Source organism: Nilaparvata lugens, chromosome 7 (genome assembly GCF_014356525.2).
Source record: "Nilaparvata lugens isolate BPH chromosome 7, ASM1435652v1, whole genome shotgun sequence".
Classification (NCBI taxonomy): domain Eukaryota; kingdom Metazoa; phylum Arthropoda; class Insecta; order Hemiptera; family Delphacidae; genus Nilaparvata; species Nilaparvata lugens.
In genome coordinates, this window is record NC_052510.1 from 1,032,160 (window position 1) to 1,057,394 (window position 25,235).

At 35.8% G+C, this 25,235-nt stretch overlaps 1 protein-coding gene across 2 annotated transcripts in view; it reads right to left on the reverse strand.

Moving 5' to 3' along the window:
• Positions 1-25,235, reverse strand: part of LOC111048800 (monocarboxylate transporter 2) — a 48,575-nt gene that overhangs the window by 18,439 nt on the left and 4,901 nt on the right. Inside the window, exons 2-9 of one of the 2 annotated variants that reach the window (XM_039433411.1) lie at positions 21,447-21,809; positions 17,090-17,233; positions 14,133-14,318; positions 12,911-13,230; positions 11,671-11,840; positions 10,416-10,544; positions 6,970-7,192; positions 4,321-4,543 (exon numbers count right to left, since the gene is read on the reverse strand). In XM_039433411.1, coding sequence (XP_039289345.1) covers positions 4,321-4,543; positions 6,970-7,192; positions 10,416-10,544; positions 11,671-11,840; positions 12,911-13,230; positions 14,133-14,318; positions 17,090-17,233; positions 21,447-21,809 — 1,758 coding nt within the window. The remainder of the gene's footprint in view (positions 1-4,320; positions 4,544-6,969; positions 7,193-10,415; positions 10,545-11,670; positions 11,841-12,910; positions 13,231-14,132; positions 14,319-17,089; positions 17,234-21,446; positions 21,810-25,235) is intronic. The other variant, XM_039433412.1, reaches the window with a different exon arrangement.

Sequence of the window (25,235 nt, forward strand, 5' to 3'; positions counted from 1 at the left end):
GGTCCATGTTATAATGGCAGTGAAAAAAAATAGGAGAACAGTGTTGCCACTGCCTCCTATAGATAATAGCTGATAACGGTATATCTGATGCAATATCAACTGTTCATTTTCGTTTACAATGATCAATGATATTTTATCCGTTAATAAAATAATTATATTTTCAATGTTCAAATAATTAATTCTCATAATTCAGATGTTGTAACAAGTTTATAAAGCTCATAGAATTGCGACGTTTTTTCATTATTGAAAATATATTGTTATCCTGACGAAATCGAGAAAAAACAGTTTGAAGTTTAGCTTTGAACTCGACGAATGAATTATTCTACATCTCTGAGCGCTTATCAAAGTTTAAAAACGTCAAACAAAGGAACAAATTATATGAATCTTATTGGAAATTTCTTCCACCTTCTAACCATATCCTTAGAATTGAGATTTTGATAGAAATTATTCCAGTTATTAACGTTTTAATGACGGTAAGGCTCAACTCACACTACCTCGACTCGAATCGTACGACTCCAGTTGAGGATACTCCACGACCTTACGACTTTTTCGCTCATTGTCACTTTTTCACTTCCATGCTACTCTATTTTCTAAACATATTTTATTAAAAATATAAGATCTAATTCGTCATTAATTCGTCATTAATTTGCATGTAACAAATTCTATAATAATTATTATGAATATATTGGATTCAAGTATATGTATGAGTAATTATGTTCATTTAATTATATGTCATATTATAAAGAGTTTGCAATATGTTTTGAATATTCTAATTGGCAATAAATGAAATTGAAAATTTGAAATTGATCTAATTCATATTATTGTCTTATCTAAAGTGATAAAACATCACTTTCATGAAACATAACCCCACTTTCATTAAAAATGTACGGTACAATGCAACTCAAGTCGAGGCTCGACCAACATGTCGAGTCGACGCTCGACTCAGTCTCACAGTCGTGAGGTCGCGCAGACTAGAATCGACTGGTCTGAGTGTCACCATTTGAAAACACATGCTGCCTAGTCTCTTCTTGACTTGAGTCGTGTAAGTGTGAGTTGAGCCTAAGTAGGCCTATTTAAAAAAAAAATCGAAAAATCTGTAGATATCAACTACTAAGGCCGATATAAGAAAATTTTACTGGTCATTTCTTGTTGCAAATTTCATGTATGATCTCCGGCTGTTACGCCTTTTGTGGGACACTCTGTATAAATAGCAAGTTACCTGTGATGAACATGAAACGGCACGAAAAATCCCATCATAGGGATTGAACTGCTGATTGCCGCCAATAGAAGGAAAGTGGGTGAAAGTAGCACAGATGTGGCAAGGAAGTGGCATGCCTTTTCAAGCTATTATAATAAACCTGAAGACTATTGCAGTAAGGGTGAGTTTCACCAGATTCACGTTAACGCTTCGATTAGTAATCTCCAGTTAACACTAACTGATGACTTCAACGAAAGATTTAGAAATTTTATTTCACCAACGGAAACTAATGTTACGTTACTCAACGACAGATATCAGGGTGGCAGTGCACTGCCATGACACTTGTTTTACGTTGTAAGCATGTAAAACCTAACCTAGAAAATCCAAATAGATTCCGAAACCACAAGTTTTGTTTACCAAATTGAGTGGAGATTAGCCTACAAATTTCATTAATTAATAATAATTATAGTGCAGTTCAGTTGTATGATTTATTACATTCAATTTAGGTTGTAGTGTTTTATAGATTGTTCTATAGATTGTTTTTTTTTCTAATAAGTAAAATTTCACAGGATATCTTCTAGCCATTCTGTCAATATTGTGTTGCCTAAACCTATCAAAAGAAGAAGGGACCCAACATTCATGAACAGTGAAAGAACGCATCTTGTCAATCTTATTGAAAAATAAGTCGATTTCGTCCAAATTATCAACCCTTAAAATCATCAACCCTTCCTCTAATCCATCTAGGTCGGCGAACAACATAATCATCATCACTGTCACTCTAAAATGCCAATTCGTAAGCTCTTCTTCTAGAATTATTTGGCCTTTCCATATTGAAACAACAAATTAATCTGATACAAAATAGGCTAATCGTAAAAACCGCGAATAAATTAGTAAACATAACCTCAACAAACTACTTTCAACATGACAGCACTGAGAAAAAGAAATAAATTCATTCTACTTTGTGATGACAGTGAACAGAACGTCGCCATCTTTTTCTTAACGAGAGATTACAGATGTTGACTGAACAAATTTGGCTAGTTAACTAAATAACGGCTCATTAGCTCTAACGGCGTGTGGTGAAATCCGATTTTGTCAGTTAAGGGCTAATTGGAGTTCACGCTTCCTCTAGCGACACGTTTAGTTCAATAGAAGGAAAGTGGGTGATAGTAGCACACATGTGGCATGCCTTTTCCAGCTATTATAATAAACCTGAAGACTATTGCAGTAAATTACCTGTGATGAACATGAACGACACGAAAAATCCCATCATGGTGATTGAGCTACTGATTGCCGCCAATAGAAGGAAAGTGGGTGATAGTAGCACACATGTGGCAAGGAAGTGGCATGCCTTTTCCAGCTATTATAATAAACCTGAAGACTATTGCAGTAAGTTACCTGTGATGAACATGAACAGCACGAAAAATCCTATCATAGTGATTGAGCTACTGATTGCAGCCAATAGAAGGAAAGTGGGTGATAGTAGCACACATGTGGCAAGGATGTGGCATGCCTTTTCCAGCTATTATAATAAACCTGAAGACTATTGCAGTAAGTTACCTGTGATGAACATGAACAGCACGAAAAATCCTATCATGGTGATTGAGCTACTGATTGCAGCCAATAGAAGGAAAGTGGGTGATAGTAGCACACATGTGGCAAGGAAGTGGCATGCCTTTTCAAGCTATTATAATAAACCTGAAGACCATTGAGGGCTCTGAATTGAACTTGATCAAATGCTACTTGAAAGATAGAATCCAAATAGTCAGAGTCGATAATAATTATTCAGTTCCTAGATTCACAAAAGCAGGCGTCCGCAAGGATCTGTACTGGGCCCGTTTTTGTTTTTTGTTCATTGTCTATATCAATGACTACAGTGTGAATGTCCCATCTTATTCAGTATTATATGCTGACTTTACCACCGTTCTGAGCATTGATAAGAATGAGAACGTTGTTTTAAGTCAACTCAACAATGCTTTAGAGAGTTCAAAGCGATGGTACACAGCCAATCACTTGGCATTGAATGAGAGAAAATGTGAAAATATAATATTCTCATTGAGAAATACATCTAGTGAACGGTATGAGAATTATATGAACCCTGTGAAATTGTTAGGAGTCATGTTAGACAGTAAGCTGTGCTGGACCAATCAAATTGATTTCCTTTGCAGAAAACTATCCCGCAGCTTATACGCTCTGAAGAGACTGAGGCTTTGTGTCAGTAAAGAAGTGCTGAATCAGCCTATTACGGTTTATTTCATTCTCACTTGAGCTATGGACTTCGCCTATGGGGGAACTGCAGTGGTATGAAGAGCGTTTTTGTATGGCAGAAAAAGGCAATCAGATGCATCGTTGGTCTGAGGAATGATGAATCATGCAGACAAGCCTTCCCAGAACTTCAGATAATGACACTGCCATGCATGTACATATTTTGTAATCTGATGCACATGAGAAAAAATGAAACCACACGACAAGAGGAGATTCACAGCTACGCAACAAGACAGCGTTCGTTGCTGACAACACCTCATATCCGTCTCAACAAGACCTTCATGAGTCACAAGTTCCAGCAGTTCCGAATCTTCAATAAGATGCCCCAGAGAATTAGACAACTACCGGAACCAAGATATAAGGCAGTTATTTGCAAGTGACTGAAAGAAATAGCATTTTATAACTCAAATGAATATATGAACTACACTGACATGCCTAGTGACAATCAATGACAGCATAGATTATATGTTTATATATATATTTATATGTGTATATATCATTCTATATTTTGTGAATATTTGAAGTTTGGTTTTTGTTTTAACGGAAGTTTCATTATCAATCTATCTAAATTTGAAATTCTTTGTCTTATTCTGATTCATAGTTTCAGATTGAAGATTTGGTGTTGAAATTGAAGTGAACATAACCTTCATAATATTTGGACGATTTGTGACAAAATCAGGAAATTGAAGAAGTTTTGGGCAATAGCCTGTTTTTTCTTTTCCGACTATTGTATTGTTCGCTCTATCTAATAAATAAATAAATATTGTATTTTGTTCTTTTCCAAACAAAATGACGATGCCTATTGTACAGTGTTGTATTTAATGGCAAATGAATATTCTTATTCTATTGCAGTAAGTTACCTGTGATGAACATAAACGGCACGAAAAACCCCATCATGGTGATTGAGCTACTGATGGCCAATAGAAGGAAAGTGGGTGATAGCAGCACAGATGTGTCCAACAGTGTTGCAAGGGCACGACGCACTGCCTCAGGGCACAAGTGGCATGCCTTTTCTGCCTCTTCGTTCACGTCGTTCCATGTTGGCAGTCTCGTTACTGACAGTGTGTACTCTAAACCACTAATCTGCAATAAAACATAAATAAAATTAAGATTAAAAATTTTGAATTTAACTTTGTCAATACCACAGATCACCATCTCGATTATGAATCTGTGGTTGATGAAATTTCAAGTATTTTTTATTCAAAATGGATAACTAGCACTATATCCTATACTATTAAACTAGCAAATTCTGTTCATATGTTTAATAGCTTCTGGTTCTCTGCTAATGACTTGATTGTAAATGAAAATAAAACAGAGCATATAATTTTCAGCTTGAGAGCAGGTGGTATTGGTGTCAATAGCCAGACGGTAAAGCTTCTTGGAATAAACTTAGATTCTGGTCTTACATGGAGATCTCATACTGATGCTCTATGCACACGTTTAAGTAGAGTAATTTTCCTGCTGAGGAGACTCAAAACTTGTACTAGCTCTGGCTTGGTATTAAAGGCTTATTTTGGTTTATTTCATTCACATCTTTTGTATGGAGGTCTTCTTTGGGGAAACTCTGGAGCTGGGGAGGTTTTCCTCTGTCGAAAAAGAGCCTTAAGAACTGTTTTCAGTATGAGTGTAGCAGACTCATGTAAGCCAGTATTTATAGAGTCATGGTATACTTACTCTGTCTAGCATCTTCATCTTACAAAGTTTAATGTATATAAAGGGAAACCTTCCATCACTAAATCTCAGGGGTGCAAATCATAGTCATGACACCCGAAACCGAAACAGGATAGACTAAGAGTATGCTAGGCTAACAAAGACACAAAACTCCCATCACAACACTGGAATAAAACGTTTTAATAAATTGCCGTTGAGTGCTAGAGAGGCAGATGCGAAAGTATTCCAGGTTGCCATCATTAAATGGTTGAAAAAGAAAGCATTTTACTCGGTGGGAGTACTACTGATGTAACATTTTGAAGTTGTTCCCTTTTCTTATAATATAGACGTATAGACTTTTAATTATCTAAACTTACTGATAAGTGACTGAATGTTTTATGTAGCCTACAGTGTGTGAATGCATAATTTTTTTGATACATTGTATTGTGAACTTTCATTTTTATGTGACTTTGTTAATGCTCTTGAGCGGGACGACAATAAATGATTCTTGATTCTTGATGTTTGCATGTCACCTGCTCTCGAAAACGGCTCTAACGATTCTCACGAAATTTGGAACATAGTAGGTTTTTAATATAAAAAATCGATTACACTAGGTCTCATCCCTGGGAAAACTCGCCAAAGGACATTACAAGGATAATAATTATTCATCCTTGGAAAAACAGCTGATAATTTCGTCGTCTGACGATAATGGAAGTGAGTGAGCGAGTGCATGTGTATGGGACTGGGACAATATTATGACTCAGCTGTTGAAATCATGTATTTAGTGCCGGTTGCACAAAAGCTGGTTGAATTTTAATCCTGATCAATTCCAGAAGAACCAATCAGAGAAGCCTTATTTTTAAAATGGTTTTCTCCAATTTGGTTCACGTGAAATTAATTGAGATTAATATTTAACAGGCTTTTGTGCAACCGGGCCTTTGTGAGAGAGATTTTCGCAGTTCACTAAATAAATAAAATAAATAAAATTATTTACACTGGGAATTAATCTCAATACACTGTGATTGGATGGAACATTTCTGTATAAACTATGAATATATTTATTATAATAATTACCTCTAACTTAATAAATTTTTTGTCATACTTACTCAATTGCAGCTGTTTTCCATGCATCAAATCAAGCCGGTAAACAGCTGTTCGCAGAACAAGAAAACATGTGATTTTCATTACAGCATACTATACTGTAAAGGGATCATATGGTTTTCTTTACAGTCGAGTATGTTTCCCAGTTCCGAAATTGGAACATTCAAATTGATACAAATAGCTATATAGTCTTGGCTTTATAGTCTTCAGTTGTTATATTGGTAACAATAATTTAAACTTCTTATTGTTGAGAACTTTAGTGAGAAGAAAAGAGTGAGTTAATAATATCTAAGTAACTAATAGAATAACTAAAATATTTTTAGAACTCATCTAATAAGTTTCAAGTTATAAGAACTCATCTGATATTTTTTAACATTGGCCTTTATTATTCTATTTGAGCTAGATGGGTCTGTTATGACCTAGGAGCGTATGGGCTAGGTCATGTTTATAGAATGCAGTAACTCTAACAGCAGCAGGTAAGGTAATGGTTACTGTTGCTCAGCAATATTATTCTTTCTGAGAAAAGTATGACAAAAAATATTGTACGTAACTTGTACGGTAGCGTATTTACCGCATTCGTATGATAATTCTGCCCTCAACTACGTTTCGGGCAGAAACAATCATACTTATGCGGTAAACTACCGTTACCGGACTTGTGACGTAAAGTACTATTCTATGCTTTTGTACTCCAGAGCGAAGCTCGGTCTCCCGATATTTTTATTCAACTGTGAATCATAGTCTAAATAATATTATCTTACCTGCGACGTATACTGAGGCAACTTGTTAACACTGCCCGCATAGAATATATCATCACGATACAAGGGCCGACTACCAAGGGTCGCATCAACTTTGTTGCCAACTCGTCCATACGATGTTGCCGACGAATTGCTCATAGTACGAGACCTAATGCCACCTCCCACATCAACTTTGTTGCTAACACGTCCACACGATGTTGCCGAAGAGTTGCTCATAGCACGTGACCTGCAATAGAACCCAATTGATTGAGAAAATCGCACAAATACAATATGAATAGTGTCAAGTTACATAAAACTCAACAACCCTCAATCAACATTTGCCACCCACAAGTTAGAAAACAACCATACCTATACGGACATAGCCACATATTGAAAAATATAACATACTATAGTGGGGTCCACGTTATAATGGCAATGGAGAAAGATAGAAGAACAACGATGCCGTTCCTCTGTCTTGTCAATGCTTTCTGTGAAGGATAACTGATACCGTTTTATTGATGTAATATGGACTGTTCATTCTCGTTTAAAATAATCAATTATATTTTATCAAGCAAGAAATTATATATTTCAATAATTTCATAATGAATTTTCATGATCAGATTAAATATTTTGTTAACAACTAGTAATATTTCTAAATTGTTAAAAAACTATCTGGCAACAGAGCAAAGCGAGAGATAGCGCTATCCGCTTTGTTGAATGATAGACAAGGATAGCAATGTAATTGCTAATCAAGCCCGGCCATTATAACGTGGACCTCACTAGCAGGTAACCCGTGCTCCGCAAGGGTCCAATTAAAAACTTGACCTACTGAAAACTTGAAGAATTTAAAATACGCCTATAACAATCCTCAGTAAATAGAGAATCTGTATGCCAGATTTCAAGTTAATCGGTTGAGTAGTTGAGACGTGATGATGCGTCATTCGTGAATTTTCTATCCCGTACGTGTATAATCCAATTCTTTCCTTTATTGACCGAAGCGAAGCTGAGATCTTTAGTTTCGACTCGATCGGCTTTTGTCTGTCTGTTTGTTTGTACCGCACTTACAGTCGCAGTTATTGTCCGATTTGGATGAAATTTGGTGCACAAGTACTTTGAAACAATGCGCTGAAACGTATGTGTAATGATTTTTTGTAGTTTAAAAAACTACAGATCAATCTCCATCCTGAAAGTTACCTTTTCGTATCTAGCGCCGTTGAATTGCTGCAAGATACAGCAATTTTTATTCTTTTCAAAATGAAAGATCATTGTACTTACGATACGTTAAGATAAATAAAAGTAAAAATTGGTTCTCATTTTTTAGAATAGAAATTGTGCCGCTCTAAAATTTGCTGTATTGAATGAATGGTATTGATGGAATGATGAAGGAATGTTATTGATCTATTTCAAGACGTGACATATGCACTGAAAAACCAGGCAGTGAGAGTACAAACACTTTCAATGGAAAAAATAATAAATGACATGGCCGAATCTTCACAATATACTGTACTTTCATAATGGCCCTTCTCATTAAATTGTAAGTTGTATTCATGAGCGAGGTCTACTATTCGCATAATTAATAATAATAATAATAATAATAAATGTTTATTTCCCAAAAAACTAAAACTACAACATCAATTACAAAAATATTAGATAAATAATTACAATATTACAATAATAGTTATAATTAATTAATTATTATAATTATTAATATATTTAATAATTTATTATTAATATAATTATTATAATTATTAATTATTATTATAATTATTATAATTGATTAATAGTTATATTATAAATTATACAAAGAGGTGCAGAGGAATCGAATGTTTTTCGAACAGCTAGTACTCGTCGACGGGAGGGGGTATTGCCCTTGAACGAATGTTGGCAGACGGCTCATACTATGCCGTTTCAGTCGCTATGGAGCGTTAGAACGTAGAATATTGTGTGTTCGCTGTCGAGCAGTTTTTTTTTTAGAAACAATGAATCTGTAGTCACAGTGCAACGTATTTTAGAGTTGGACGTCGAGGTGCAGCGCCTGATCGAAATACTGTGCGTACTCCGATGGGTTGCAGCGTTTAGAAGTACTGGTTCTGTGATGAAAAAAGAAACCATCTGGTCTTCCCCGTTCAGTTCATACTCTGCAGAATGTAGACCGAGTCAGAACGGCAGTTGCTACTAGTCCTAGACGATCGAATAGACGACATGGTATCAGGTCTAGACGACACTGACTGAGTCTACATTTTCCGGTGTATGAACTGAACGGGGAAGACCAGGAAGTTTATTTTTCGCCCCACTTGGATGTAATGAGCTGGTTTACGTGCGTCATATGGAGGCCGAAAATGATTGTTTTCTGACCAGGCCGGTAAAAGTTTTACGGCCCTAGGGCTGTAAAATAACCTTGAAGTCAGCTGATTCTGATTTGATGTGAACGTGTTTACAAAATGGTTTATGAAACGGAATGAGTTTATGCTTCTAGAATTGAATAAGTATTCTGCAATAAGATACTATCATTTTATTTGGATGAATATAATACAGATAAGATATATATTATAAACTATTCAAATTCGATTCTCAGAGTAGGATAGAACTACTAACCTAAACTTCCGAAGTCAACGACAACAAGCATTGTTGACGTTGACATTCAGATTACCCAAATTTCAAGTGTGCTGAAACAGCTGATCAAAAAACTTTTCATTATTTGTCTTCATTATTCAAGAATCAGAACATTTATAATAATATCATCTTATTGTCATTTTGAAGAATAAAAAGTATAAACTCAACCTCTTACATAATTGAACATAATCTTTTAGGTTATTTAGACAAATCAGAATAAAAATAAAAATACTTGGACAATTTCCTGATATTCAGATTACCTCAGATTTGCTAGAGCTATGACCTTCCTGTTTTGCTTTCGGAAGAGCCTAATAAACAATTATTCTCATATTTATATTGTTTATTTTTCTGTGTGGTGAAAAATAACTTTCTCACCATGATCAAAAATGTTTTTCCGGCTCTCAATCTTTTCTAGTCCTCGGCCTACGGCCTCGGACTTGAAAACCGATTTCGTGCCAGAAAAGCCTCATTTTCCGCCCTAGGTGCGAAATATACTATTTCATCACAGGACCAGTACTTCTAAACGCTGCAACCCGTCGGAGTACAGTATTTCGATCAGGCACTGTACCTCGACGTCCAACTCTTGACTCCCAAATATTGACGGAAAACACTGTGACTACAGATTCATTGTTTCTAAAAAACTGCTCGACAGCGAACACACAATTTTGTACGTTCTAACGCTCCATAGCGACTGATACGGCATAGTATGAGCCGTCTGCCAACATTCGTTCAAGGGCAATACCCCCTCCTTTCACCGAGTACTAGCGGTTCAAAAACATGCGTTTCCTCTGCACCACCTTGTTTTATAGATAAATGAAAGTGGAAGAAGCTAGCCCATGAGCCTTGACATTATTTACCTTACACCAGGTCCCACACTGCTGCTACGTCTTGTAATGCTTAGCTGTCTGCTAATCACGGCTGCTTTATACATATTATTTCCATTTCCACCCAGAAGTGTCTCCGTGGTGGGGGTAAGCGATCTGCTACTGTAAAAAAACAGACAAATATAGTATTGTTTACTTTATTCATTAATACAATAAGTACATTATCAAAATGATAGGGAGAGGAAAAATAAGGTGACCTTGTGCTATTCCTCTCTAAAATTTAGATAACACATAATTATTCCGAAAAAGGTTAAGTCTTGTAGTTCTTCAATTCACAAAATTTACTGATCAAATAATAAGAAAAACATAATTTGATACTTGAAAAACATCAACAGTTAGGCCCAAATTATAATGTCAGTATTTGATTAACATTAATGTTGCTATCCTTGTCTATCATTCGACAAAGCAGATAGCTTTATCCTTTTCAACCTGCGAACCATAGTCAAATAGTGTAGTTTGTAGACCGTATAATATAAATAACTACAAAATTATCCAGCCTAATCTCGATTTTGGAGATTCATTATTGAAACATGAAGTCATTTGCTGCACAGACAAATAATTTTTGGATACAATGAGGTCCACGTTATAATGGCAGCAGTATTTGATTAACATTGATGTAGCTATCCTTGTCTATCATTCGACAAAGCAGATAGCGCCATCCTTTTATAGCTCCACGACGTTACCAGATTGTTTTTCAACAATGCAGAAATATAATTTATTGACAAAATATTCAATCTCAAAATGTATTATTATATCATTGAAAAGCAAAATTCATTTTCTTGGCAAATAAAATATGATTTATTATTTTCAACAAGAATGAACAGTTTTGGAGCTTGTTTCCGAGCTCGGGATTTAGCTAAGTTCTAGACTTTATAATTATTATTAAACGAAAACCCAAATTAAATGCTGTAATTCACCCTGAAGACTTCTGCTACTGCAAATATTGACAACAGGGTAAACAGCTAGATGGAAATCGATGAGCGCTACTATTCAAAATTTATTTGTCAGCCCAGGAATCGAACCCAGTACCTCCTAATTGCCGGTCAGGAATGCTTACCCTTACACCAAACTGACAATCTCTGGATAGCAGCGCTCATTTTATACGAAACCATAGCTGGCCCCTATGGTCTAGCTATGGATGGCTATGGTCTAGTCTAGTGATGGAAATTACTGAGACAAGACATTGAAATTACTTACTAACTATAGAAAATGATAATGAGTAACTGACCCCCTCTTCCCGTCCTCATGTTGCGGCTTGTGCAGCTCACCGGTGATGCTCTCCGGGTAGATGGGGGGTGGTGGGGGGTTTGCTGACGTCAGCAGAACGGCGTCGAGACGCGGATGCAGCTTGAGGTTGCCTGCACTCATATGCAGCGAATCATAGCTACCGTCCAATACCTGACAAACAAAATCAGACAATTCAATGATAAATGTTTAGAAAATAATTGACATAATTGTATTTTTGTTTGAACTTTGTATCCTATAGTAAGGTCCACGTTATAATGGCAGTGTTTGATTAGCAATGGTATTGCTATCCTTGTCTATCATTCAACAAAGCTGATAGCGCTATCTCTTTCTAGCTTTGCCCTGTTGCCAGATCGTCTTTTTACAATGTAGAATGTATATTTGACAAAATATTTCATCTCAATTATGAAAATTCATTATGAAATTATTGAGAAATATAATTTCTTGCTTAATAAAATATAGGGTGACACAGAATAACGGTAACTTTTAAAAACGCCATAAAACATTAGTGGGAAGGGCAAAAATGATTTTATTCAAACTAATTTAATAAATTTCAAGACTTGCCATTTGACAATTATTAATAACATCTATAACTTTTTTATAATTACTTCTTCAAGATGGCTTCCTCCGGCACTTTTGAAATCTGTTTTAACGATTCCTGAAGGATTGCTGCAACATTTCAGCTGGGATATTGTTAATTTCATTTTGAATTGTCTGTTATGATTCAACCACAGTTATTGGTCAAGTTGTGGAAACGTTTGATTTGAGATAGCTCCACAAACAGAACATCGCAGGTGGAAAGATCATGGGACCAGGAAACGCGGATATTGCAGCGATCAATGAGGAATCGTCAACACAGATTTCAAGAGTGTATTCGTTCAGGAGGAAGCCATCTTAAAGAAGTAATTGTCAAAAAGTGATAGATGTTATTAATAATTCTCAAATGGTAAGTCTTGAACTTTACATTAGATTGAATAAAATCATTTTTGCCCTTCCCACTAATGTTTTATGGCGTTTTTAAAAGTTCCCGTTATTCTGTATCACTCTGTATAATTGATTATTTTAAACGAGAATGATCAGTTGATATTACATCAATAAACCTGTATCAGCTACCGTCTATAGAAGGCATTGACTAGACAGAGGATCGACAACGTTGTTCTCCTATTTTTCTCCACTATCATTATAGCTTGGACCTCACTATAGGTGTCCTCCGCACCACTCACCTGTTTGATAGTAGGATAAACAGAGTTGTTGTTGAGCATTCGGTTGTGAGCGTTGGCATCACTGACAAACAGCTCGTGTTCCAAACAACAGCTGCTGGCTGTTGAGTCGTTGCGTTGGCGAGCCTGCTGCAGTTGGCGCGCCATTTTGATGCGCATGAGCAGAGGCACTGCGCCCTGTTCAAGGTCATCTGTCGTCTGTTCAAGGTCATTTGTCGTCTGCTGGTCATCAGCTGATCGAGTGACGTCATCGGTGAGCGGCACGCGTCGAGGCTTCAGGGGCCGGAATAGCAGGCCGAATATCGCGCAGTTCAGAATTAGACCTGTCAAATCAGATCAAATTCTTTATTAACACATTGTTCAACAAGTTAATTGTATCAATTAATAATAGTGTACCGGTATCGACAAAAAAATACGAGATAGATAGCGTCATCTCTTTCTCACTTTGCCCTGTTGCCAGAACGTCTTTTAACAATGTAGAATTAATAATTAATTAACAATATATTTCATCCTTATTATGAAAATTCATTGAGATTATTGAAAAATATAATTTCCTGCTTAATAAAATATAATTCATTATTTTAAACGAGAATAAACAGTTAATATTACATGAATAAACCGGTATCAGCTACCGTCATAGAAGGCATTAACAAGACAGAGGATCGGCAACGTTGTTGTCCTATCTTTCTCCACTGCCATTATAACGTTGACCTCACTATAGAATGGAAACTAGGCTTAAGCACACTTCTGAGTCCATCGATCTCTCAGGAAGGATGATACTCTATGTTCACTGAATCACTAGGGTATTTTTTGGGTTGAATAACAAGTCTTTTGATTACCTAGAGGCTGCTGGAGGTCAGTGGCTGCTAAATTATCTAATAATAATACTGAGGGTGATGCCCACATAAGCTCTTAGGCTTGTGCGTGGGTATTGAGTGAGAGGGATGATGATGAGAGATGACGACTACTTTTTAGGTAGGCGGGACCGACGACTTATCGTCTCCTCCGAACGACGGGGTGGCCGTATCTATGTGATTGTGCTGTGGTCAAAAAATTTTGGCCCCGGTCGAGATTTGAACTCGGGTTCTCTTGATTATTGGACCGGCGCGTTATGATTTACTCCAACGTGCCACGCGATCTGTCTAACTCCAACGTGCCATCTAGTCTATCTATCTATCTACCTAAGCTGAATATGCCCAGTAATGAATTAAGACTCTAGTCTTACCAGCCTGTATGAGCATAGTCCCCCGCCAGCCAATCTCCTGCAGCAGATATGTGGTGAAGGGTGCCAACACAAAGGTGCCTATGCCAGATCCACACATGGCTATTCCAGTAGCCAGGGCTCGCCATCGCTCGAAGTAGAAGCCCACTGAGATCACTGCCGGCACGTAGATTAGGCCGAATCCTAGACCTGCAATATTACACAAATAAACAATTCAAAACTGAGATGGAAATAAAAGCTGGGTTTTCGTTTGAGCGTAGATCGACCACGACAGGGTGAGGATCTCAGATTGGGTGGATTTCAATTTTTCTAAATAACCTAAAAGAGTATGTTCAGTTATGTTTTAATGGGGGAGGTTCAGTTAACACTTTTTATACATGTATATATGGTAATATGTTGATTGACCGAGCGAAGTGAGGTCTAAGATTCAAGTCGACGGTTTGGCATTTCTCTAAATGTTTAAATGTTTGAATGTTTATATGTTGCGCATTTACGGCGAAACGTGGTAATAGATTTTCATGAAATTTGACAGGTATGTTCCTTTTTTAATTGCGCGTCGACGTATATACAAGGTTTTTGGAAAATTTGCATTTCAAGGATAATATAAAAGGAAAAAGGAGCCTCCTCCATACGCCAATATTAGAGTAAAAATCAGACTATAGAATTATTCATCATAAATCAGCTGACAAGTGATTACACAGATGTGTGGAGAAGCCAGTCTATTGTTGTATTTCCATAAGGTCAGTGTCAATCAGGAACTTGTGGATGAGAATATTGCGTGAGGTCTACTGTTCACAGAACTACTAGTATTAATGAACGAATGCAGTGAGGTCTAAGTTTTAACTCGTATTTCCTTTTGTCTGTCTGTATGTAACGCATTTACGGCTAAACGCGTTGATACAATTCTATGATATTTGACAGGATTATTCCTTTTTTATCTGCGCATCGATGAATACAAAAGGTTTTTTGAAATTTTGCATTTCAAGGTTAATATGAAAGGAAAAGGAATTTCATCCATACTCCGATATTACTATTTATATCATCTACTCTGAAGATAGGTTTAATCAGACTATAGAATTATTCATAATCAATCAGCTGACAAGTGTTCAAGTCTATATATATAAAAGCGAAATGGCACTCACTCACTCACTCACTCGCATAACTGAAAATCTACCGGACCAAAAACGTTCAAATTTGGTAGGTATGTTCAGTTGGCCCTTTAGAGGCGCACTAAGAAATCTTTTGGCAATATTTTAACTCTAAGGGTTGTTTTTAAGGGTTTAAAGTTCGTCTTTTAGCATGTATATTCTTCTTCTCCCAATCTCTTAATTATAATTGAAATTTCCATATCATATGTTACTATAGAACTATAATCTAGATAGAGTACCTCTTCGAAACAGTTGTTAACTGGCAACTAAATTAATAATTTTGTCAGGTTGGCATTAAGTTGAGTTGACTTTGTTAGGTTGGCACCAAGTTGAAGATTTAAATGCAGTCATCGCTGAAAAATTGATTGGGTACTGCTACTTCAATCCTGGGAATATTATATTACTAGCCGTCAGGCTCGCTTCGCTCGCCATATCCGTTTAGCCAGACGTTTAGTCTGGACCCCCGACTAGATTGACGGATATGGCGAGCGAAGCGAGCCTGACGGCTAGTGTAAAATATAATTATGTGGTTTCCCACATTTTTTACTTTCCTTGCCCTATTACCATAGGTAAAGAAAGTATTTTCGGTATGTATAGAAAGTATTAAGTAATTACGGTACCCCAATTTCCAAATTGCTATACGTTTCAAGGTCCCATGAGTCCGAAAAAGTGGGTTTTTAGGTATTGGTCTGTATATGTGTGTGTGTGTGTGTGTGTGTGTGTGTGTGTGTGGTGTGTGTGTGTGTGTGGTGTGTGTGTGTGTGTGTGTGTGTTGTGTGTGTGTGTGTGGTGTGTGTGTGTGTGTGTGTGTGTGTGTGTGTGTATGTGTGTGTGTGTGTGTGTGTATGTGTGTGTGTGTGTCTGTGTACACGATATCTCATCTCACAATTAACGGAATAACTTGAAATTCAAAACTTAAGGTCCTTACAATATAAGGATCCGACACGAGCGATATCAATCAAATGCAATACAAGATGGCGGCTAAAATTGGCAAAAATTTTGTCAAAAACTGGGCTTTTCGCGATTTTCTCAGAAACGGCTCCAACGATTTTGATCAAATTTATACCAAATATAGTCATTGATAAGCTCTATCAACTGCCACAAGACCCATATCTGTAAAAATTCCAGGAGCTCCGCCCCATCTATGCAACGTTCGATTTTAGATTCCCAATTATCAGGCTCTAGATACAATTTAAACAGAAAATTTCAAGTGGGAAAGATTCAGCATGGAAATCTCTACAATTAATGTTCGGTTACATTTTCACCAAAAATTGAAAATGAACTCGGAATTCGAGAAAATTTGATTATTCAATTGCAAACTGTTAGATTCTATTAAATCATTCACTATGAAGAGATAGCAGACCTCGTGTGTCTCCAGCGTTATTGTCCTGTCACCAGCTGGCTCAGATCTTTGAATAGTAGACTTGAGTTTCGCGTCAGATGATCAATTTTCATAACGGCAAGGAAAGTTGTGTGGAACATGCTCTTGAACCAAACTTATCAACTTTTCATTGTCCATAGACAATGGACAATGGACAACTTTACTAAACAGAACAACTTCAAAAAACAAAAACAAACAAGTTGGGAACACTAGTTGTTGTCTCAGTTCGACTAGTTAGTTCGGCCGGAAAATCCCATTCCATTCGGATCGAAGAATTGACCGGCCGGAGACAGCCGCATGAACCTGTTGCAATGGGCGAGAATCTATTCCTTTCTTTGTTTGGGGATCGTTCGGTCGCGTTCGGACAAAAACGGTTCTAGTGGACGGCCCACCGTATATCTGTAAGAAAATGTTTTGAATTTTATAATTACCTCCAACTAGTCCATACCAAAAGCATAGAGAGGCCACACTGTTTGAAATTGAAGATATGGCGAAAGCTGTACATGCTATAGCACTGCCGACAACGGTTACTGAACGAAATCCGTAGCGGTTGGCTAGGGCGCTTGCTACTGGACCTGAACAAATTAAACATGAATTGAATTAGATTATTAAATGACTGGAATTAGAGGTTATGAATAGAAGTAAGCTAACACAGAAGCTTTGTAAAGGTTATTTGTTTTTTTATAGATACAAAACAGTAGTATAGAACTTTATTCTGACATACTTTTGAAGAACCAACTATCCTTGAAGCTTTTTTAAGGTTGGTTGATGTATTATAGACACAGATCAGTATAATCATAGAGAAACAATAGCGTAAGTAGATATCCCATGGTATAGGGCGTTTATGTCGCAACTTTTACTGTTATCCCAAGTCGATTACTGTCGATTATTGTTGATTTTTACGGTTTTGACCGGGTAAGAGTGTATGAACGGCACAATATGAGAGCCTACCAGCGTCATAAAGCTTCACGGGAAAGAACTACGTGGGCTATCGGCTTGAGATAACAGTAAAAGTTGCAACATAAACGCCCTATGCCATGGGATATCTACTTTTGCTATTGTTTATCTATGGTATAATATAACATCCTGGCATACCTTTCAAAAACCAAACTTCCTATAGGCCTAATCTGAATAAAGTAATATTGTTTTGGAATATTCTTGTCCATAATCCTATAGTGAGGTCCACGTTATAATGGCAGTGGAGAAAGATAGGAGATCAACATTGCCGATACTCCGTCTTGTCAATGCCTGCTATAGACGGTAGCTGATACAGGTTCATTAATGTAATATTAACTGTTCATCATCGTTTAAAACAATCAATTTTATTTTATTTAGCAAGAAATTATATTTATCAATTATTCCATAATTAAGATAGAATATCTTATTAATTCTACATTTTTAAAAGACGATCTGGCAATAGAGCAAAGCGAGAAAGAGATAGCGCTATCCGTTTTGTTGAATGATAGTCAAGGATAGCAATAAATAATTGCTATTCAAACACTGCCATTATAACGTGGACCTGACTATAATATAAAACATAATCCTTGCAAACCTTTGGAGAACAAACTATCCTATAAGCTTTGTTAAGGTTAGTAGATGTATTATAGACACAGAACAGTAAACCAACATCCTGGCATACTTTTGAAGACCTAATCTGAATAAAGTAATAAGTTATTGTGAAATACTCTTGACCATAATCCTATTTATCATGTATTATCGCAGAGAAAGCATACGCTAATATTGCTGTATGTTTTTTCTATAATTTTACTATAGAATAGGAATGCTTGCCTCTATATGCTCCATACGGCGATCTGGGCTAAAATGAAGACTGTGAGCCCCCAGAGCTATTTCCAAATTTTTGGTTTCATCAATCTAGTATGTTATTCTAATCACAAAAACTCTATGACATGATTTGAGTATTTGAAAATACATTGATTACTGAATTGGAACAAATTTCTATTAGCCAAGATTTGATAAACAAAAAAAAATTCGAATAATTTTTCAACATAACCTTAACACTTAACACTAAACTTTGCATTGAATTAAATAATCAAGAATAAATGATTAAATGTGTGACTTTTAGTGCTAATGAATTACCATAAACACAGTTGATTATTATTACATTTATTGACTTAAAAATAAACAAAAATATTTATAGAATAATTATTGTATAATGAATCTTTAGTCCTATAAATTTTAGGTTAGTCTACCGGTATACTTTGCTCCATAGGTCCATAGCGGAAAAAGGTTGAATAAATATTTCAGTGGTTTTTCATATGAATCAACTGATTGAATGGCTGGATTTGAGTTGAAAATGAAAACATAATTAATATTAATTTGAATAAATGAATTTCATAAAAATCAAATGAAAATGTTTCTCAACTTGTGATTTACTGTTTTTCAAGTTTTTATAATTACCTTAATATTAAACTTTTAATGAAAATAAAAAAATGATCGTATAGAAATATTATCTTCTACAAAAATGGTGCTTATAAAAATTCGAATTAACATTACCGTTCAAAAGTTGTAGACAAAAATATTTGAAACAACCACCAATTTGCACTGACTTTATTATTCAAAGACCAGCTGAAACCAAACAGGCGAACCCGTTCCTGCTTTATCAAAAGTTTATTTTGGTACAGCCCACGACGCCTAGCAGATTTCTCTTAAACTACTAACAAAAACGCAAGCTATTTCCGCTAGATGGCATACAAATGCAGTCTGTGAATTTACTGAATTAATTTCAAAATACATAAATTATTCATTTTTGTTTCTCATTACAAATAACAATGTTTTGTTTATTATTATTATTGATGTAAAATGAAGTAAATAGCATTATCTATCATATTAGGTTCTAATTAAGCTCATTTTATTAATAAATAGTCAAAAATAACAGCGTAAAAAAGCAATCTACCTCTTGTTGAACTGTATAGAGTGTTCAGATTTTACTAAATAACTCTTTAATTACTCATTGTATTGAGAAGAGGTAGAGGACAAATTTTGTTCATAATTGAATTATGAATTAATTCCATCCTATTATACCAATCAAAAACCAAGCGTTGAACTATAATTTACTAAAATTTTAAAAATACTTCATGCACAGGGAAGCATTGCTCTAGTTTTTACTGTTAAAATGCCTCTAATTAAATGTGAAAAGAAAATTCATCTACTCATATTTTTTTATCAGTTTATTCTCTATAACTTTCGTCCCTTGTAAATTCCTGTTAAAATTCATTACAAGGGCAGAATTCTGATAAAACAGGATGACTGTCAAAGTGTTGAGCTAAGATTAGTTCCAGTTTACCCCGCTAGATAGAGCGGGCGCTCCCATTCTCAATCTGGTTGGCTGTCGGCTGCCATCCATCAAAATCTTTATAATCTCTAGGTGCTTATAACCACAAAAAATGATAGTTGTTTAGATTTTTGCTTTTAACTCCTGAACGGTTCCTCTTACACATATTTTGATAATAACTATTATTGTAGAGAATAAAATTCTCTACTGATATTGCTGATATGTCAATTTTAAAAAAAGTAATAGGTAGGTAAAATATTAGATTATCCCAACTTTAATTACTTTTTGAGCCAGTTTTCGCCAATAACTTCTCAAGGACTCCTTGAAGCTCAATTCTTTAAATATACTTTTTTGTAGGAAATTAAATTTACTATCGATTTACTATTTAGTTTTCGCCAATAACTCCTCAAGGACTCCTTGAAGCACAATTCTTTATATATACTTTTTTGTAGGAAATGAAATTTACTATAAGGTGATATAATAAAAATTGAGAAAAATGAATAGAGGAATTATATAATGGAGGTGTAGAAGATGATATTTTTTTATATCCAGGTATAAAATGAGCTACAATTATAACTAGAAAATTCTAAAATCCTCCTATCTGATAAATGATATTCTTACCTTATTCTATGAACATAATTCTCCCATTTTTATTCTTATCCATAAAAAGGCTCTTTAGATGGTAACGTCTATAATACAACACTGAATTCTATATCAATTTTGTCCTTATCAATCTAAGAGAAAATAGAGAAAGAGGAAGGAGAGTAGAAGGTGGGGGAGAGATAGGTGGAAAAATAAGAAGAAAGTAGGAGGAGAAGAAAGAAGTGAAAAAGATAAGGAGGAGAAGAAGGTGGAAAGGAGTGGAGAGAGAAAGACGGGGGTGGAAAAGAAGATTGAATTAGAAAGAGAAGAAGGAGCTTAAAAAGAAGTAGAAAGAAGAAGGAGTAGAATGTGAAGAGGAGCAAGGTATAGTGAGGTCCACGTTATAATGGCAGTATTTTATTAACTTTCGTGTTGCTATCCTTGTTTATCATTCGACAAAACACATACCACTATCGTTTTCTAGCTCCACAACGTTGCCAAATCCGTTTTTAACAATGTGTAAATATAATCAATCAAGGCAGACAAACGGCAACTCTGTTCTCCTATCTTTATCTACTGCCATTATAACGCGGACCTCACTATAGAAAGATGAAGCGAGGAATAAAGAGGAGAGAACGAACAGAATAAGTAGAAATCTAGCTGAAGAAGAAAAATAGATCAAGTGGGGGAGGAAGAGGAAGGAGAAGAAGCAAAAGAGGAAGAAGGATTAGATGAAGCACAGAAGAAGAGAAAGACAGTGATATGTCAAATGATACTTCTCCCTGTTCAATTTTTGTGTAGGATTTAGCAATTTTTGACTCAGCAATTTGTAATAAATGTTTACTGTATCATATTATAATTATTATAAATACATGAATTCAATTCAAATTTATTTAAAATGAATGAATACTAACCAGCAATCAGATAGAATCCAGACAACAGTGATCCAATCAGCGAAACAGCCGCTTTGCTCTCGTTTAGGGACTCAGGTATCTGACTCAAAAACGCGCCAAACGAAAATACAAGTCCATCCACTAGAGCGTTACAGAAGAACGATGCAAAAACAACCACCCACCCCCAACCCCCGTCAGGGGGTACTGCCACAAGGGCTGTCAGACCCTCATCCTCCTCTTCTTCTTCTTCCTCCTCCTCCTCTCCTCGTTCGTTGTTGTCATCTTCTTCTCTTTTGTGCTGCTCTTTCTTCTCGTCTTCGACGTCCGCATCTTTGTAAAGCATCTCCTTGCCGTTGCATCCTACATCAGGCATGCGATGGCCGGCTGTAAAAAAAAGGAGAGAAATGAAAGAACATCGATAGAAAACAGAGGGATCAAATATTGTGGGGTTCGGAATACACCTAGACTATCAGTTAACTCAAAGAAAAGCTGGTGAAAACAGAAAGAAAAGGGAAAGCATGGAAGAAAATCGATAGAAAACAGATGTAATAAATATTGTGAGGGTTTGGAATCCACCCAGAATATCAGGTGACTCATAGTGAAGCTTGAAAAAACTGAAAGAATAGGGATAAAATGAGAGAAAATCGGGAGAAAACAGAGGGAATAAGTATTGTGGGGGTTCGGAAACCACCTAGAATACCAGGTAATTCAAAGAAAAGCTGGAGAAAACGGAAAGAAAAGGTATAAAATAAAAGAAAATCGATAGAAAACAGAGGGATTAATATTGCGGGGTTCGGTATCTCGTGCTCCAAAGGTCTTATTAAAAACTTGACCTACTGAATTCTTCAAAAATTCTAAATAGGCTTAAACCATCCACGGTAAATATAGAATCTATATGCAAATTTTTAAGTAAATCAGTCCAGTAGTTCAGACGTGATGATGGGTCAAACATAAAAATTATCTTATCCCGTACTTTCCAGTCCTAGCCAGTTCTTTCCTTTATTATAGGCCTAGTATAGATTATAAATGAGTATTTTCTTAATCCTATGTGTCTCTCAATATCTCAACTCAAAGAGGTTGAGTTTCATTATTAGCAATAAGTTTTATGAACCCTTATAAGAACACTGCACATTGATTAAGGCCTGTACGAAGCCATAACGACTTATATCATGGATAGAAAATTATACAAGTGCTCCACTTAATTCACATGTTTGTTTAGTATTATTAACATTATCTATCAGTCAATTCTACATGGAAATTAGCAGGCAGTTATACTGCTTGTAACAGTAAATTGGAGCCTTAAGGCAGCACTTAGGCCTATATTTGATTTATTATGAGCCTTATGCAAATCAAAGTTACGACAATCAATTTTAATCGGAGGTTGAAAGTGGTGAGAGGTTAATATGGATTTAGAATACAATCAGGTTCCATTACATACATGGGTTCAGTGCAAATTTCTAGTAAATATAATTGGAATTAGTTTTTAAAACAGTAGATACCACACGAATTATTCCTGTCTTTTTGACATTCATCTAATCATTTATTTTGATAATTATTTCAAACCAGCAGGTAACTGGGTTACTAATTAAGAACTTGAAAATCTGAAAACTTGACCTACTGAAATCTTGAAGAATTTGAAACAGACCTGTAACATCCTCGGTAGGTAAATTAATAATCTATATACAAAATGTTAAGTTAATCAGTCCAGTAGTTCAGACGTGATGATGCGTCATTCGTGAATTTCCTATCCCGTACGTACATAAGACAGTTCTTTCCTTTATTATAGTATAGATGTCCTGTTTTCAAATAGACTTCTGTTCTGCTGCGGCTAAAAATAATATCATTGGTTCTTATGAGAGTGTTCACACGTTGGCACTTGAATGTTAGAACGCTTCCATAAAACCCAATGATTTTCTGTTCTGGAAATCTATATATATAAAAGCGAAATGGCACTCACTCACTGACTGACTGACTAACTGACTGACTCACTCACTCACTCACTCGCATAACTAAAAATCTACCGGACCAAAAACGTTGAAATTTGGTAGGTATGTTCAGTTGGCCCTTTAGAGGCGCACTAAGAAATCTTTTGGCAATATTTTAACTCTAAGGGTTGTTTTTAAGGGTTTAAAGTTCGTCTTTTAGCATGTATATTCTTCTTCTCCCAATCTCCTAATTATAATTGAAATTTCCATATCATATGTTACTATAGAACTATAATCTAGATAGAGTACCTCTTCGAAACAGTTGTTAACTGGCAACTAAATTAATAATTTTGTCAGGTTGGCATTAAGTTGAGTTGAATTTGTTAGGTTGGCACCAAGTTGAAGATTTAAATGCATTTATCGCGGAAAAATTGATTGGGCACTGCTACTTCAATCCTGGGAATATTATATTACTAGCCGTCAGGCTCGCTTCGCTCGCCATATCCGTTTAGCCAGACGTTTAGTCTGGACCCCCGACTGGATTGTCCTAACATTTATGATGAAAATGCTCAAATGAAAAATGCAGGCGAGCGAAGCGAACTCATTCTTGGACGATCCAGTCGGGGGTCCAGGGGGCGGAGCCCCCTGGCTAGACGGATATGGCGAGCGAAGCGAGCCTGACGGCTAGTTTAATATATTCCTAAGTTTTATTTTTTATTTAATAATTTTCCAAATTTCTAATTTTTAAAAAATGATTTTCTCAAATAAACTTCTGCTCTGCTGAGGTTTTGAGCAGGAAGATAATACCTATTATTGTTCTCATGGGATGGGATTGTTACTCATGTGCTCATACGTTAGGATTTTTAAATCCTAATTATCCGAGTCACTCCGTCACTTAATAAGAACATAATCTCTCAACTTTCCGACTGTTACAAAATCGCCGATAATTACTGTTCTAATTGTTTCCAAGCACAGACAACGGAAGCTGAATCGCTCAAATTGAACAATTACTCGAAATTAACGTGTCTTACCAGTTATGAATTGAGTTGGACATGCATGCTCGCTCCAAACTGGTTCTAATTTGGAAGGGACTCACAGATTTCAGGGATTGGGAAATAGGAGGCGAGAACTGGAAAATTTGAGAGCCGGCCATAAGAGGGAAAACACTTTCACAATCTGTATTTTATAAATGGTCCCAATATGTGGCAAGATCGGGAAAATTTGGGGACCGGCCATAAAAGGGAAACACATCAACAAATATGATACAATCTGTATATTTTATAACATACCACTCCCCCTAATATATCTAGAAACACTTCAATCTCCAATCCATAATCTATGGTATGATAATAATAATATCGAGTGACCTGGCAGGCTCAGGTCTGGTGTCAGAGTTTTCAGGTCGCACCAGATCAATTTCAGGGCCTCTGGCATGACCTAACGATTGTTTTTAGGTAGCCAGGGCCGACGGTTTAACATGTTCATCCGAAACAAGGAGTGATCCGAGAAAAATATATGTGCTAATAAGGAGAAATAACTTGTTTTGATTTTTTTATTCATAAGGAATGATGATTGTTAAAATATAGCGAGGTCCACGTTATAATAACCTAGCTACATTTGGACTGTTGTATAAATTAGAATTGGAACCGTTTTGGGCTTATAAGCCTGTGCTACTTTTCTATAAGTTGTGTAATTCTAATGATTAAATAAAATAAAATAAAATAATGGCAGTATCTGATTAACATTGGTGTTGCTATCCTTGTCTATCATTCGACAAAGCACATATCGCTTTTGTTTTCTAGCTCCGTAACATTGCCAGATCCCTATTTAACAATGTAGAAATATGAATAATTGAGAAAATATTCATTCTCAATTATAAAAGTTC